The sequence below is a fragment of the Nicotiana tomentosiformis genome, chromosome 1, assembly GCF_000390325.3.
Source record: "Nicotiana tomentosiformis chromosome 1, ASM39032v3, whole genome shotgun sequence".
In the NCBI taxonomy this organism is placed as follows: domain Eukaryota; kingdom Viridiplantae; phylum Streptophyta; class Magnoliopsida; order Solanales; family Solanaceae; genus Nicotiana; species Nicotiana tomentosiformis.
The window spans coordinates 32,522,262-32,539,244 of NC_090812.1; the positions used below are offsets into that span (position 1 = coordinate 32,522,262).

General features: G+C 40.5%; 1 protein-coding gene across 1 annotated transcript; it reads left to right on the plus strand.

Moving 5' to 3' along the window:
- The first annotated feature begins 8,003 nt into the window (after positions 1-8,003).
- LOC104105595 (acetylajmalan esterase-like) lies at positions 8,004-16,716 on the plus strand. The gene is made up of 8 exons (XM_070193839.1): positions 8,004-8,463; positions 8,742-8,948; positions 9,062-9,210; positions 9,343-9,616; positions 9,697-9,767; positions 14,130-14,196; positions 16,219-16,287; positions 16,694-16,716. Exons 1-8 carry the CDS (start codon positions 8,259-8,261, stop codon positions 16,714-16,716), a joined length of 1,065 nt encoding a protein of 354 aa, XP_070049940.1. The 5' UTR covers positions 8,004-8,258.
- Positions 16,717-16,983: the final 267 nt, after the last annotated feature.

The window sequence follows — 16,983 nt, forward strand, 5'->3', positions numbered from 1 at the left end:
GACTGATTATTTCTCTAAATGGGTTGAAACACAGACTTTCGAGAAAGTCAGAGAAAAGGAGGTGATTAGATTTCATTTGGGACCACATCATATGTCGATTCGGGATGTCATATGAGATTGTATGTGATAATCGAAAGTAATTCATCGGAAGCAAAGTAACTAAATTTCTTGAAGACCACAAAATCAAAAGGATCCTATCAACACCTTATCATCCCAGCAGGAACGGATAGGCTGAATCGACCAACAAAACAATCATCCAAAATCTTAAGAAAAGATTAACCAACGCTAAAGGAAAATGGAGAAAAATATTACCCGAAGTTCTATGGGCATATCGCACAACATCGAAATCGAGTACCGGACCAACACCATTCTCGTTGGTTTATGGTGCCGAAGCTCTTATCCCGATTGAGGTCGGAGAACCTAGCATCAGGTTTCGATATTCAACAGATGAGTCAAATAACAAGACGATGAACACGAGCCTAGAATTATTGGACGAAAAAGGATAAGCAACTCTCGTTTGATTAGCCGCCCAAAAACAGCGGATCGAAAGGTATTATAATCGAAGAACCAATCTTTGATATTTTAAAATCGGAGACTTAGTGCTAAGGAAAGTCACCCTCAACACCCGAAATTCAAATGAAGGAAAATTGGTTCCGAATTGGGAAGGACCATTTCAGGTTCTCGAAATCATCGGAAAAGGATCCTACAAGCTCGGTGTAATAAACGGCAAATAACTACTAAGCAATTGGAACGTGTCGCACCTAAAACGATACTACTGTTAAGGTACGACCCTCCTATGTTCATTTATATTTCAAAATTAACCCTTGCAGGTGTTTGATCAGAAATAAGGATGGATTATTCAACTCGAATCCTTAGGCCTGAAAGCACGCATTGCACTCTTTTCCCTTATACCGATTTTGTCCCAAATGGATTTTTCGGCAAGGTTTTTAATGAGGCAACCATTGATCGTGCTAACATAGAATAATTCAACAGTATTCGAGGCCTCTTTACAATCAACCTCGAATACTGGGGGGCATTACCCTCAAATATATCAAGTTTGATTATCAAGTTCAATGCAAGGAAGTTACTTCATGACAATAGGGTTTCGATAGGAAATATTGTAAGAGCCAAATGCTCAAAACGAACCATGCTCGTGTAGTTTGCTCAATCCCTGGTACAAACCATGAACACATGTATAATGACATAAAGAGAAATTTCTCCTTTATCGATATCTCATATCTCAGAATCCATCCTCTATTTTGTGATCTATTATGCAAACATGCTTAAGGGCAGACCATTGCCCCATAAATCGGGGACTGCCAAATATTACCGAACATCACTTACATTACTTCGAGTTCGAGCAAGCACTCACTCAACTACTAAGCCTAAGGGCTAATCTTATTTCGAGTTCGAGCAATCACTCACTCAACTATTAAGCCTAAGGGCTAATCTTATTTCGAGTTCGAGCAATCGCTCACTCGACCATAAAGCCTAAGGGATACTCTTACTTCGAGTTCGAGCAATCACTCACTCGACCATTAAGCCTAAGGGCTACTCTTACTTCGATTTCAATCAAGCACTCACTCGACTACCAAGCCTAAGGGCTAATCTTATTTCGAGTTCGAGCAATCACTTACTCGACCATAAAGCCTAAAGGCTACTCTTACTTCGAGTTCGAGCAAGCCCTCACTCGACTACTAAGCCTAAGGGCTACTCTTACTTCAAGTTCTAGCAAACACTCACTCGACCATAAAGCCTAAAGGGCTAATCTTATATCAAGTTCGAGAAATCACTCACTCGACCATAAATCCTAAGGGCTACTCTTACTTCGAGTTCGAGCAATCACTCACTTGACCATTAAGCCTAAGGGCTAGGGCTACTCTTACTTCGAGTTTGAGAAAGCACTCACTCGACTACCAAGCCTAAGGGCTAATCTTATTTCGAGTTTAAGCAATCACTCGCTCGACCATAAAGCCTAAGGGCTACTCTTACTTCGAGCTCGAGCAAGCACTCACTCAACTACTAAGCCTAAGGGATAATCTTATTTCGAGTTCGAGCAATCACTCACTCGACCATAAAGCCTAAAGGGCTAATCTTATATAGAGTTCGAGCAATCACTCACTTGACCATAAAGCCTAAGGGCTACTCTTACTTCGAGTTCGAGCAAACACTCACTCGACCATAAAGCCTAAAGGGCTAATCTTATATCGAGTTCGAGCAATCACTCACTCGACCATAAAGCCTAAGGGCTACTCTTATTTCGAGTTCGAGCAATCACTTACTCGACCATTAAGTCTATAGGATACTCTTACTTCAAGTTCGAGCAAGCACTCACTTGACTACCTAGCCTAAGGGCTAATCTTATATCGAGTTCGAGCAATCACTCGCTCGACCATAAAGCCTAAGGGCTACTCTTACTTCAAGTTCGAGTAAGCACTCACTCGACTATCAAGTCTAAGGGCTAATCTTATATCAAGTTCGATAAATAACTCACTCGACCATAAAGCCTAAGGGCTACTCTTACTTCGAGTTCGAGCAAACGCTCACTCGACTATTAAGCCTAAGGGTTAATCTTATTTCGAGTTCGAGCAATCACTCACTCGACCATAAAGATTAAAGGCTACTCTTACTTTGAGTTCGAGCGAATACACTCAGCTATTTTTTTAAAGTTCGAGCAAACGCTCACTCAATTATAAAGACTACAAGGTCTGACTTCGATCAAATTGCCTAAAGCCTCGAACTTATGGAAACTTTCATACTGCATGAATGAACCAAAAATTTCACAAGGCAGAAAATGAAACAAAGACAAATCAGGAAAGGAAAAGATCTTCATATATATGAGTATTTACAAGGTCCGATCTGGACCCTACACAAAAAGATCAAAAGCAAAAAAACCCTAAGGTTCCTGATTATCTCCGGGAGCAGTCTCTTCTCCATCGAGCTCCTCCCCGCTCTCAGACCCGCTCTTGCTCTCATCATCATCATCATCATCATCGGAAGCCAGGGCTCCGGCACTGGCTTCAAGCTTTTTAGTCTTTTTTATCTCTTCAGTGAGATCGAAACCTAGAGCATGGATTTTCTCGAGGGGTTTTCCTCCACGATTGGCATTTGGCGAGTTTAGCAACCCAATATGCTCGAGTTTGAGTGATATAGGCTTCTTTTCTTGCTTGTACTTGAGCGGCTTCGGCATCGGCCCGATAAACAGCCACGAATGCATCCGCCTCAGCCTTTGCTTTTTCAGCTTCATATTTGGCCTTGGCAAGTTCGGAAGCCAACCGAGCTTCAAGATCCTCTATTTTTCTTGCTTGAACCGAGCTCCTCTCCTTCATGCCTTGAAGCTAACTTTCGGCCGATGATAATTGGGCTCGAGCAGCCTCTTTCTCTGTAGCAAGGCGGTCCATACCTTCTTTCCACCCCAAGGTCCCCGCCTTTATTATATCGACCTCCTCACGGAGCTGACCAATCATCTCGAGCTTCTGCTGCAACTGTGAGATCGAAATATTAGCCTCCGATCCTGAATCGAGCCCATGAGTTTTTAAGATTTTCATTACCTGCTCGGTCAGATCGGCCTGATATTGGTGAGCCTTGATCAACTCAGCTAGAAGGTCCTTGGTCTCCTATTCTCTTTGCTCACAAAGAAGTCTGAGGGCAGTTTTCTCCTCTGTGAGCCTTCGGAGGTCGGCCTCATACCGACTCAGCTCAGCTCAGGACCGAGAACATGCTTCCCGATGAAGTGCTGAGGCCTACGCAGAAAGAAAAGAAGTTAGAAGAGGAAAACAAACACAAAGATAATACCAACCAAGAGAGTTAAGGCTTACCTGATTCAGAGCTCGCTGCACTTCGTTAAAAAGGCCCGATGCCTCACCCAAGTCCTTCCTCGAGACTTCCACATTGCTCAGGCCGGTAGCATCTTCGACCTCAGTAAAATAATCACGAAAGGGATCCTCCCTTCCGTGGCCTCATTTGACAGAAAGGGTCTTCAAGGCCCTAGCCTCTCGAATCATTTCCTCGATAAACGACGGGAGCAGCCGGGAGCCTCCAATTTCTATTACCCCAAGTGAATCACTTGGGGCGTTCTCTCCATCTCGAGGGGCCTCGAGACCAACCCCCACAGTCGTACCCACCATTGGCTCATTATGGTGGGAGGGAGCCTCGATCCTCGATGACCCGGGGACTTCGACCAATTCTCTTCCCGAGACTCACTCATCACAAAATAGAATCTTTGCGTCCTTTATCGACTCAGTAGCCTTTGGAGCCTCGGCGCTCATTTTCACTCGGGCCACCAGTATGGACCTGTCATTTTCTTCTTCCTCTTCGTCTTCATCCCTTAGATGCCGAATTGATTCTTCGGTCAAAGGGATGGTGTTCTTTCTCGGCTTACGAGCCGTATTTATCTTAAGTGTTGGATCCTCGGAGGTAGAGGCCCTTTTTATTTTGTTGTCCTTCGCCGGTTTTGGAACCGGGGCCAAAATCTTTTCCTCCCAGACAGGGGCCTCATAACCGCATCTTTGCCCAGGCTTACACACAAAAAAATTGGTTAAGTATAAGAAAAACATTTTGTTCGAATCATCAAAGACATGGGAAAAAGGCTTACCATGATTTTTGGCCTCCCATCGGCCCTTTGATAAATCGCGCCACGAGCGCTCGGCATATGTAGAGGTCGAATCCAGGTCCCGTACTCAGCTCTTAAGGTTAAGAATTTCACCGAGCATCCAAGCAACCACTGCATCACAATAAGGATATCAGTGAGAAAGAAACAATGAGCAAAATAATAGGAGCTAACAGTAGAATTATACTTACGCTTCATGTTCCATTCCTCGGAAAATGGCATCTTCTCGGCCGGGATTAGGTCCGAAGTCTTCACTCGAACGAACCTGCCCATCCAACCCTGGTCCTTGTCCTCATCTATGCTCGAGAACAACACTTTGGTAGCCCGGCACTAGAGTTTTATTAACCCACCTCGATAGAGGCGGGGGCTGTACAACCTAATGAGATGGTCGAGGGTGAAAGGCATCCCCTCGACTTTGTTCACGAAGAAACGGATCAGAATAACGATCCGCCAAAAAAAGGGTGAATTTGGCCTATAATTACTTGGTATTGGCGGCAAAAATTGATGACAACAGGATCGAGGGGGCCCAACGTGAAAGTGTAAGTGTATACACTTAGAAACCCTTTCACATGAGTAGTAATATCTTCTTCGGGAGCCGGGATTATCACTTCTTTGTCCTCTCAGTTGCAGTCTTTCCTTAACTGTTCAAGATGGTCCTCGGTTATCGAGCACATGTACCTTGATACTGGCTCGCATCGACCAGGAACCGGCGAAGCTTTGTCGATCTTAAAATCGGAGGTAAGAACACACCCCCGGGAACACACTCCTCAGGTCGTGGCTCCACCCGTGTTTTGTCGCCAACGGGCAGCGAAGAGGAAGCTTTTTCATTCTGAGGAATGATTTTTGACATTTTCGTTATTGGGATTTGAAGATTGAAGATAGAAGAAGATGACTAGATTTGGTGTTCTGAAGAGGGATTTTGCAGTGAAAATCACAAATTTACAGATGAAGAACTCAAAAGATGCGAAAGGAAACTTAGAAGATTTGGAAATGTAAAAGGAAACTTAGAGGATTTGGAGATGTAAAAGTAAAAAGTGGTAAAATGAGGGGCTATTTATAGGGTTGCCAATGACGGTGCAATGTCGACAATGGCTGACCATTGTCTGACACGCATTTAATGCCTTGGTAAACTGAACCGACGGGACATCTATCACGTACGTCATGGTCGAGCTCGATACAAATGTCAGTTTGAATCGAGTCATACCGTTGGAATATCATGTCGTTTCTCGCCATATTCTTCATGAGAAACGAGGGGACTATCTGTATACGGTCAAAACCATTTTCGACCTTTGTATGATTAGTCAAGATTGGAACATAATGGATCGAAGGTCATTTTCGTAATATTGGGTATGAGATCCGAAGCCAGGTTACCAAGCTCAAATTTCTGTGACCGATCAAATACCGAGCTCGAAGTCATTACCGAGCCCGAATCCAAATCGAACTATGAAGTGAAGCAGTGTGGTCGAGCTTAAGAGCCAGAGACCGACCTATATCGAGCCCGATTTGATACTGAGCCCCGAGCCAATATTGAGCTCGAGTTAATATCGAGCTCTAAATCTGGAAATCTACCAATACCGAATCCGACCAAGATCGAGCCAAGAGACAAGAACCGTTACAGCCGCACTAAGGGAGAGAATCTCGACGGAAATTAGAAAAAAGCTAATATATCATGGGATCCCCACTATGTATTTTTAAATATATCTAAAGTAGGATTCCTCCACTATAAGATGGATTACTACTATTTCTTTAAGGGATCGAACATTGAAGGCATTCTTACACTCTCATATTATTCAAGAAAATATACTCATATTGAGATAGAGATTATCCTTTTTGGGACTTAGTACATTGATTCATCTTGCTTGTTCATAAAATATTTTTCACTCCGTTTGGTTTGTAGTTTATTCTTTATATTGTCAATACTCAACACATTTCTACTTATTTTTCAATTTGTGCCAAGTTATACCACGTACCCTTAAAACTACGTATAAATTCAACTCTATTTGTTTTTCGGATAAACAAGTATAAATTTTCTAATACCAAATGGAATCCTATAAACAATGTGCAACGAAATTATAATCTAAAAAAGAACACAGAAGAGAAGTTCAAGTCATACCCGTAAGAATCAAAGTGCTTAATTTTTTTTTCTTCCTGCTATTGATATGGCTCTAAAGCACTGCGTAGGCTTCCTTGTTTTACCCCAAAATTTGCAGAACGATAAGTTACTCCCTATTATAATTTCACTGTAACCTTGATTGCGGCAGAAACTCGTGTTTCGAAACCCTTCCCATGAATCCCTTTTCTTATAATTTCTTTTTGACTTTGTGAGGTCTTTCTCATGGGATTTGGCCCATTATCTTTCTATTTATTTTCGTTTTTTTGTTTTGTTTTGTTTGACTTTTTTTTCTTTTTTCTTTTTTGGCTAAAGACTTATATGACCTTATTTAAATATAGAGTATTACATAGGATCAAACCCCATTTAAATGATAATAAATGAGACATTGATGAATATGTAACGGCATGCCATGAATGCAAATATTCTCTGTAACAATTGCTCATTTAATGTTAGAGAATATTCTCCCGTTGAATGTTATCCGATGACGAACACTCGATCTGCTCCCGTTAACTACGCTTCCTTTGGGATTTACCCGATGCCGATTGTAGTTGTCGTTCCCGGTATTGGTTGTTACTTGACTCGCCTTTTACCTATCTTCGGCAATAGCAGAGCCAGAATTTTCATCAAGGGATGTCAAAATATAAATAATTAGATACATCGAAAATTCAAGGGGAGTCAATTTATAGTAAATATACATAAAATGAAAAAATTATCTAGCAATATAGTATAATTTTCCGGCGAAGGGGTGCCGCTTGACACCCCTTGGTTCAATGTGGCTCCGCCACTGATCTTCGGTTCTACGTGTCATTCTATCGTTCGACCATTTTTCCCAATACAACTCTTTTCTTCTATTTGAAGCTTTCTTTCTTTATTTATTATATTCCTTTTATTAATTTCGATCGCATTCTTATCTAAAAAAGAGTAAGAGGGCGGTTTCCTCAATTGTTGCATCACCTTCATCATCCCTCGGACATGTTTATGAGATTTGGACAATTCGATACGAGCGAACTCCAGAAGTATCGTATTAGTTCTGTAGTCAACTGGAGAAATAATTGATTTCATTTTCTTATTAGCCTCCTCGCAACGTTCCGTTTTCTTGTCTCTCACATGGAAATCTTTTAATTTATTACAATATTAAAAAAATTAGATTACGTGAACAGAACAGAGTGTTTGTTGAATCGTGCTCAACGTGGTGGCCGTGAAAAGTTGTGCCATGTGATAATTCAATGAAATCTAGCTGGTATTAGGTCAACAAATTTTGTTATTATTTCGTATTTACTATTATTATTAGTATTATTATTACTAATATTTTCATTGAGAGCTTTCTGCAGGAAAAACAATACTAATAAATTTGTTGTCGATTTTCTTTTTTCCAACAATTTGTTGTCTGAATATATTACGCTGAAGTTTCGGTTACTTTTTCAAAAGTTTGGCCATGGCACCGATAATAAGATCAGCGCCTCATCTTCTAGTTATTTCTTTGATCAGTTTGGTGGTTCTCGTGAACAGAAAAGTGATGCTGATCAAGAAGTACTAATGCTTCAAAAACCACGATTGATTAATTGCAAATTTGATAAAATATATCAGTTAGGTGACTCACTTTCAGATACAGGCAACTGCATCAGAGAGAGCATCTGTGGAGCTCGTACTGCATGTGCAAGACTTCCTTATGGAATGGATTTTTTCCAGAAAAAAACAACTGGACGTTGTTCTAATGGCATGCTCATGACTGATTTCATAGGTTTGATACATCATTCGTGTTTTTCAGATTTATCTAGTCTAGAAAATAAATCAGACAACCTCCTCTAACAAATGTACGTTAATCAGCCACATATATGCCTTTTATCGGATGTAGAATTAGTAGAATAGAGATGGTTCCAAATTCCAACTTCCAACTTCCAACTTCCAGGGAATAGTATATTTTAAATTCGGAGGTCTTTTTCCTTTTAAATAGCTAGGTGTGAGAGTACTGATGATTGTGCTATACATATATATGCTTTCTTTTCTTTTTCAACACAGCGCTGGAGTCTGGTCTTCCTCTCCTAAATCCCATCAAGGATCAAACCGCAAATTTTAGACATGGTGCAGATTTTGCAGTCGCAGGAGCTACTGCTTTACCGGTTGAAATTCTGGAAAATAAGAAGATGGTTAATCTATCAACCAATAGTTCATTAAGTGTGCAACTTGATTGGATGTCTTCTCATTTCCAAACCACCGGCTATACTGGTACGTAATTTGCAAATTACTTCCTAGTTCCTAGGAAATATGAAATTATTAATAATCTAATATTCTAACGGAAGTTGAATTGATGAATATTTTTTGTCGTTCTTGTTTGCTAGATCGCCCAGACAAATTGAAGAAGGCTCTTTTCCTAGTTGGAGGAATAGGAGGAAATGAATTCATCTTTGGCTTATTGGAAGGTAAAACGATGGAAGAGACGCGAAGAATGGTGCCAGAAGTTGTTGAGGCCATCATTCATGGTGTTAGAGTGAGTTTTTGATTTTCTACTGTATTTGATTTTTAGTTACTTATATACCCAGCATCTCTCCCGTATTTTGTTGACGTGAGATTTGTGTCACTTTATATGCTTATTACCTAATGATCTGTTTACCTCTTTCAGAGGGTTATTAGTTTAGGGGCTACTCGAATTGTAGTTCCTGGCAATTTCCCAGGTGGTTGTTTTCCAATTGCCCTAACCATATTCATGACGGACAACTCAAGTGCTTACGATGAGCATCATTGCTTGAAAGATTTCAATAATTTAATAATCTTCTTCAATGATCATTTGCGACAAGCCATTCTGGACCTAAAGAAAGAATACCCAAACATTACACTCATTTATGGTGACTATTACAATGCCTATCTCTGGCTTTTACAAAATGCCGCCAGTCTTGGTAAGTGATGCTAAAAATACGTACTCCTCATTCTTATGTGTTTATAAGAAAGTATATGCATTTATAAACTTTCTTTTCAGGATTTGAGAAAAACTCTCTACAGAAAGCTTGTTGTGGAATAGGAGGAGACTATAATTTTGATATACATATTATTATTATTATTATTATTATTATTATTATTATTATTATTATTATTATTATTATTATTATTATTATTATTATTATTATTATTATTATTATTATTATTATTATTATTATTATTATTATTATTATTATTATTATTATTATTATTATTATTATTATTATTATTATTATTATTATTATTATTATTATTATTATTATTATTATTATTATTATTATTATTATTATTATTATTATTATTATTATTATTATTATTATTATTATTATTATTATTATTATTATTATTATTATTATTATTATTATTATTATTATTATTATTATTATTATTATTATTATTATTATTATTATTATTATTATTATTATTATTATTATTATTATTATTATTATTATATATATATTATTATTATTATTATTATTATTATTATTATTATTATTATTATTATTATTATTATTATTATTATTATTATTATTATTATTATTATTATTATTATTATTATTATTATTATTATTATTATTATTATTATTATTATTATTATTATTATTATTATTATTATTATTATTATTATTATTATTATTATTATTATTATTATTATTATTATTATTATTATTATTATTATTATTATTATTATTATTATTATTATTATTATTATTATTATTATTATTATTATTATTATTATTATTATTATTATTATTATTATTATTATTATTATTATTATTATTATTATTATTATTATTATTATTATTATTATTATTATTATTATTATTATTATTATTATTATTATTATTATTATTATTATTATTATTATTATTATTATTATTATTATTATTATTATTATTATTATTATTATTATTATTATTATTATTATTATTATTATTATTATTATTATTATATTTTCATCGTCAGCTCTCTGCAGGGAAAAATTATACTAATAAACCTGTTAATGGAAATTGCATGTGTAGTGTTACGCGGCGCCTTCCTGAAGTTCCTTGGAAGGGCGACGTAAGGCTAAGCAACCGATGTCAGTGCGGTTGCTATGCGCCAACTGAGGTCCTCGCCGTACGCTAGACTAGATTGTCAATGCCGTACGGGAAAACCAATGTCGTGAGCAATTGAGTAGCGGAAAATGAGCAATTGATGATGAAAGCTGATGATTGTATTGATGATGATGAAAGCTATTACAAGATGCAATGCGGTGTCGGGGGGAGAGACACCAGTACAGAGAATTATTTGAATGCTTGAATGTTTGAATGCTTTGGTCCCCCTTAATAATGCTTAAAAAAAATAAATCAAAGTTACATGAGTTGACTTAAGAAAGCTGTAGAAGCACACTGAAAATGAATGAAGTAAAACTACTCTATAATTACAATGAAAAGGACTTAGTCTTCTATGGAAGCAAGTCCGATGGCAGCAACTTTGTCTTGAGCAGCAGGGTCTGCGCGCGCATTGCTGTGGGCGCGCGCGGCACTATTTGGATCTGCCAGCGGCTGGGCGCTGGTGCTTGGCATTGGGTCTGCGCGCGGGGAACTGTCTGGGTGTGCGGCGCTGATGGCAACATGATGATTTGTGCGCGCGGCATTGTCGGTGCGCGCGGCACTGATGACATTGGCCAGCCGCTGGGCGCTGGCATTGATTATCGGTGGGGCGACAGAGGCGCATGCTCGCTTGTCACTTGGCGCTGCCGAGACCACGGGGCCGACCGTGGCGCTAGGCGTTGGGAGGCTTGCCGGGACGCCACGGGGCGCGTCCAAGGGGTCATGGGTCGATGATGGAAAGCAGCCCATGACATTCTCCCCCACCTGAGTTGGCGACGTCCTCGGAGCCTTACCTGCAGGATGATGATGATTGGTCAGGCTCTTGATGGCTGGGAGGTCTGTTCCCCTCGGTGTTGTGAGATGTCTTTCTGAATGATCTTCCATGCATTTCTGAAATGGCCTGAGGCGGCTGACATGGAAGACTGGATGGATTTTCCACCAGGCTGGTGTGTTCAGCTGGTATGTGGATTTCCCGATGCGCCTTTCAATGGAAAAAGGCCCGATGTAGCTTGGCAATAGGCGAGGATCTTGGGTCCTCTTTGCAAACAAGTTCCGTCTCGGGGTTCTTACCATCACTTTGTCCCCTGCTTGATGTTGGGCAAAGCAACGATTTTGTTCGGCATGCCTCGTTGCCCTGTCTTGGGCACTGACAAGATAGCTCTGCACTATCTTCAAAGTTTGTTCCCATTCTGTAGAGAAACTGGCAGCTCGATGAGATGATGGCATGTCTGGTGCCTTCACATTTTGTGGGAGTAGCGGTTGCTGTCCGGTAACAATTTCAAAAGCGCTTTTGTTTGTATGGGCGCACTTTTGTGAATTGAAACACAGCTGAGCAGCATCCAGAAGCTTCACCCAATGTGTTTGTAACCCGGTTGCAAATTGGCGGAGATATTCCTCCAGTATGTCATTGAACCGGTCTGTTTGATCATGTGTTTGCTGATGATGATGGCTTGAGTTGTAACTCAATTTGGATCCGAGGCAACTGAAGAGTTGGGTCCAAAACTTGCTAGTGAAGCGTGGGTCGCAGTCACTAATGATGTTGCTGGGCATACCCCAATGTTTGACAACATGAGAGAAGAAGAGTCGAGCTGTATCTTCTGCTGATATGTTCTGTGGGGCTGCGATGAAGGTAGCATACTTGGAAAACTGGTCTACTACCACCATGATGGTTGCATGATTTCCGACCTTGGGTAATCCTGTGATGAAATTCAGGGAAATGCTTTCCCAAGGTCTCTGTGGGACAGGTAGCGGCTCCAAGAGTCCCGCTTGTGCTGAGTGATCCGACTTGTCCTTTTGGAATGCTTGACAAGTCTTCACGCAATGAGGGGCGCCATGAGCTGTTGGACCCCGATGATGTGATGCCTGTTTGATGATGTTGAGGGCAGCCGGAACCGTGGGTTCAGGTCTGTTGGTTCCCTCCTTAAACTGCATGGCCGTGATGTTTCCAGCGGCCATCTTCTTGGATATGCACGGTATGGTGTGGGGTTTGGCCCTGTTGTCTCCCATCATTAGGAGCATGTTGGCATATGGTACCGGGATGGTGTTGGTCTGCCTGAGAAATTCCAATCCCACTATCAGTTCGAAGTCATCGATGATAGCTATGCGTAGGTCGAATATTCCCTTGTATGGGCCAAGTTGGATTGGCGCTTCTTTGGCTATTCCACTCACTTGCTGAGATGGGGAGTTAATAGCCTTGACACGACCCTTGCATTTTTGCACTGCTAGACCGAGGCGTTGCACCTGAGTTGAGGCCAGGTAGTTGTGGCTAGCACCTGTGTCTATCAATGCCCGAATAGGTCTGCCGTTTACTTTCATGTCAACGAACATTAGGGTCCTCTTTTGTGATGTGGGAGGCCTCTCGTCCGCCTTTCCTTTCCCTTTCTTGTCGATTGGGAATGCCTTCTTCTTGGGGTTGCCAGTACTGGTTCCCGCCAAGGTATCATGAATGGAGCCGACAAATGTGTTGAAGGCATCTACTGGGTCGGTGCCGTCTGAGTCGTCGGTATCTGACTCATCATCGTCAATAGTTTGTTGAGCATTGATTTGTGTATTGGGGCATTGATTGTTCCAATGTTCCCCGCCGCAATGACGTCATTCTGATGTGGGCTTCCTCCCCTGATTGTTGTTGACTGATGCAGTAGTGTTACTGCTTGAGGAAGGAGTTTTGGATTTGGATGCCCCTCGATCTCCTCCGTTTCTGTTGGGGCCACCGTTGCTAGGTTGGCTCCCGTTGTATCCCCCTCGGACAGGCGGCTGGGGCCTATCCTTCTGAGTTTCCAACTGATAATCCCCAAGGCACTCTGCAGCTTGAATGGCCTTGGGCAGGGTATCTACCCGTTGTCTTTGCAGTTCCATACGAGCATGAGGTTTCAAACCTTCTATGAATGTGAACAGTTTGTCTTTGTCCCCCATATCCCTATGTTTAGCATGAGTGCAGAGAATTCACGCACGTAGTCCCGCACTGACCTGGTGTGGCGGAGTTCACGCAACTTTCTTCGTGCATTGTATTCCACATTTTCGGGGAAGAACTGTAGGCGTATGGCGGCCTTCAGTTCTGCCCATGTCTGGAGAGTATCTTCGCCGGCCCTGATGGCTTCGTATTTGACTAGCCACCAGAGTTTTGCATCGCCTTGAAGATACATGGCAGCAGTTGCTACCTTCTTGGATTCCTCCAACTGTCCAATGGCATCGAAGTATTGTTCGATGTCGAAGATAAAGTTTTTCACTTCTTTAGCATCCTGGGCTCCGTTGTATGGCTTGGGCTCCGGAATTTTCAGCTTTTGTGGAGTGGGGCAATGTTCATGGCACCCCTGATGTGGTTTTTGCCTCCTTTGAGCAGGCTTTGAAGGGCAGCATTGACAACATTGAGCTGGCCTGTCAAGTTGTCTATGATTTGCTGCATGACTGTTAGTCAGTCTGCCTCTAGTTCCCGATGGGCTAAATCCTCGGCACGCTCCTGTTGGAGGTCCTCGAATTTGCCATGAATGTTGGTTGCCTCGACGGCAGCCGTTTCCCGGTCTTCCTCAGAGTCTTGACTGATGTTTGCAATGTCATTTTCGGCCTGCCGCATTCTGCGGTCCAGGTCGTCCAACCTTTGCACTAGGCTGGTTTTTAGATCAGGCAACGTATCCACGATGGGCCGTAATGCGTCAACCGTCTCTTCTAGGGTCGTGATGCGATCCCCGTAATTCACCATGGTCAGAAATGGTAATGATGATGCCAATGAGTTCCCTCATCCGATGTCGAGCCTAGGCTCTGATACCAACTGTTACACGGCGCCTTCCTGAAGTTCCTTGGAAGGGCGACGTAAGGCTAAGCAACTGATGTCAGTGCGGTTGCTATGCGCCAACTGAGGTCCTCACCGTACGCTAGACTAGATTGTCAATGCCGTACGGGAAAACCAATGTCGTGAGCAATTGAGCAGCGAAAAATGAGCAATTGATGATGAAAGATGATGATTGTATTGATGATGATGAAAGCTATTACAAGATGCAATGCGGTGTCGGGGGAGAGAGACACCAGTACAGAGAATTGTTTGAATGCTTGAATGTTTGAATGCTTTGGTCCCCCTTAATAATGCTTAAAAAAAATAAACCAAAGTTACATGAGTTGACCTAAGAAAGTTGTAGAAGCACACTGAAAATGAATGAAGTAAAACTACTCTATAATTACAATGAAAAGGACTTAGTCTTCTATGGAAGCAAGTCTGATGGCAGCAACTTTGTCTTGAGCAGCAGGGTCTGCGCGCGCATTGCTGTGGGCGCGCGCGGCACTATTTGGATCTGCCAGCGGCTGGGCGCTGGTGCTTGGCATTGGGTCTGCGCGCGGGGCACTATCTGGGTGTGCGGCGCTGATGGCAACATGATGATTTGTGCGTGCGGCATTGTCGGTGCGCGCGACACTGATGGCATTGGCCAGCCGCTGGGCACTGGTATTGATTATCGGTGGGGCGACAGAGGTACATACTCGTTTGTCACTTGGCGCTGCCGAGACCACGGGGCCGACCGTGGTGCTAGGCGTTGGGAGACTTGCCGGGACGCCACGGGGCGCGTCCAAGGGGTCATGGGTCGATGATGGAAAGCAGCCCATGACAGTAGTAATACTAGATTAGGAGAACTACATTTTCTCTTTTGCGGAAGGGGATCTGTAACAACCACATTTTGTCTCACCGGTTGTCGAAAATGAATTCCCTTTCTCCATAACCTACTATTCATCTCTAAGATATAGAGAATCAACCCCTATTCGCCGCTCTTATGAATAAGTGAGTCTCCCAACACCATAGTAGTATTTTACCTTCTATAGCAAACTATTACACCTTATTTATTATAAATTAAAATTATTTTAAAATATTATTATGTATAGCTACTTTTTATATTTTATAGCAAAATAAGTATTTATTGTATACACTACCATATAGGCAGAAGTGGAGTCAGGATTTGAAATTATTGAGTTCGAAATTTTAACCTTTTTATGTTAGTGGGTTCTAAAGTAAGAGTTTGTAATATTCAATGAATTTTTTAAGACAAATATATGATTTGGACTAAAGCTACTGGGTTCGACCGAACTCGGTGTCGAAGCTCTAGCTCCGCCCCTACATATAGGAGTGAAATATGCTATTCATATATTTTCTCTCTCTTTCTTTCAGTTAACACACGTTCTCTATCAAATCACAACAAGATTTTTCTTTTATCTCTCCACAATCTCTCTCTCTCTCTCTCTCTCTCTCTCTCTCTCTCTCTCTCTCTCTCACACACACACACACACACACATAGTAAGATTGTAGGAACAAATTTCTCATAATTGATCCTCAACGTTTTTGCTCCAAAAGTTCGTGGTAATTGGTAAAACTGTTGGCTCGTTCATGCTAAATTACTCTGTCATTCTCCTTTTTCTCTTCACTTTTTTTTTTAAATTTTCGCCATTGTTAGGTTTTGAGGAAGAAACTTCAATTTCGTCTTCAGTGGCAGATTCAAAAACTCCGAAGAGGGTTATACGAGGTATACCCATTAAAACACTCAATTTTGATCGTCGCAGAATCGTCGACGTCATCATTCACTATTGGCTCATCCTCTTAGGCGGACAGATCTGGTCATGGCTACGCCGGAGAAGATTTGAGGATGGAGTTTTTGTTCGTCTCCATTTTTAGTTTTAATACAATATATACAATATTTTGCTTGGTCGGAAAGAGCCATCTCTGACGAACGTTTTTCTCTTCTTTGCTATTTTAGTCACATACAATTATATAATTAATACATTGTATTATGTATAAATACACTCAAATACATTGTGTTTTTGTATAAATATATTATTTTTCGCTTGTATTTATGTATTTCGAAAGTCTGTATTTTTTGAATACAGTCGAATATCACTGTATTTTGTGATCTTTTTGTTGTTTGAATGCAGTTAAATTGAATACGGTGAATTGAACATAATGTATAATAGTGAATAATGATATTTGTGAATTGAACACAATATATACAGTCGAATTGAATAGAACAATATACACCATATTTTTTGATTACCTCACTGTATTTATGAATACAATTGCGTGAATACATGGAATACAACATAGTATAGCAGCGGAATTTAGGTAGAATTAATTTTGTTGAGTTAAATTAGGAGTGATACACGCTAATTGATTTTCTTTCTGTTATTAAACAACTGGATTCCCATATTCTTTTTAGCTGAATTTG

Bases quoted from the DNA above. Each gene is read 5' to 3' on its own strand.
- LOC104105595 (XM_070193839.1), top strand. From the start codon at position 8,259: ATGCTTCAAAAACCACGATTGATTAATTGCAAATTTGATAAAATATAT. The intron at 9,617-9,696 runs GTAAGTGATGCT...CTTTCTTTTCAG, and splicing joins ACAAAATGCCGCCAGTCTTG to GATTTGAGAAAAACTCTCTA. The intron at 14,197-16,218 runs GTTAGTCAGTCT...CGCCATTGTTAG, and splicing joins CTATGATTTGCTGCATGACT to GTTTTGAGGAAGAAACTTCA.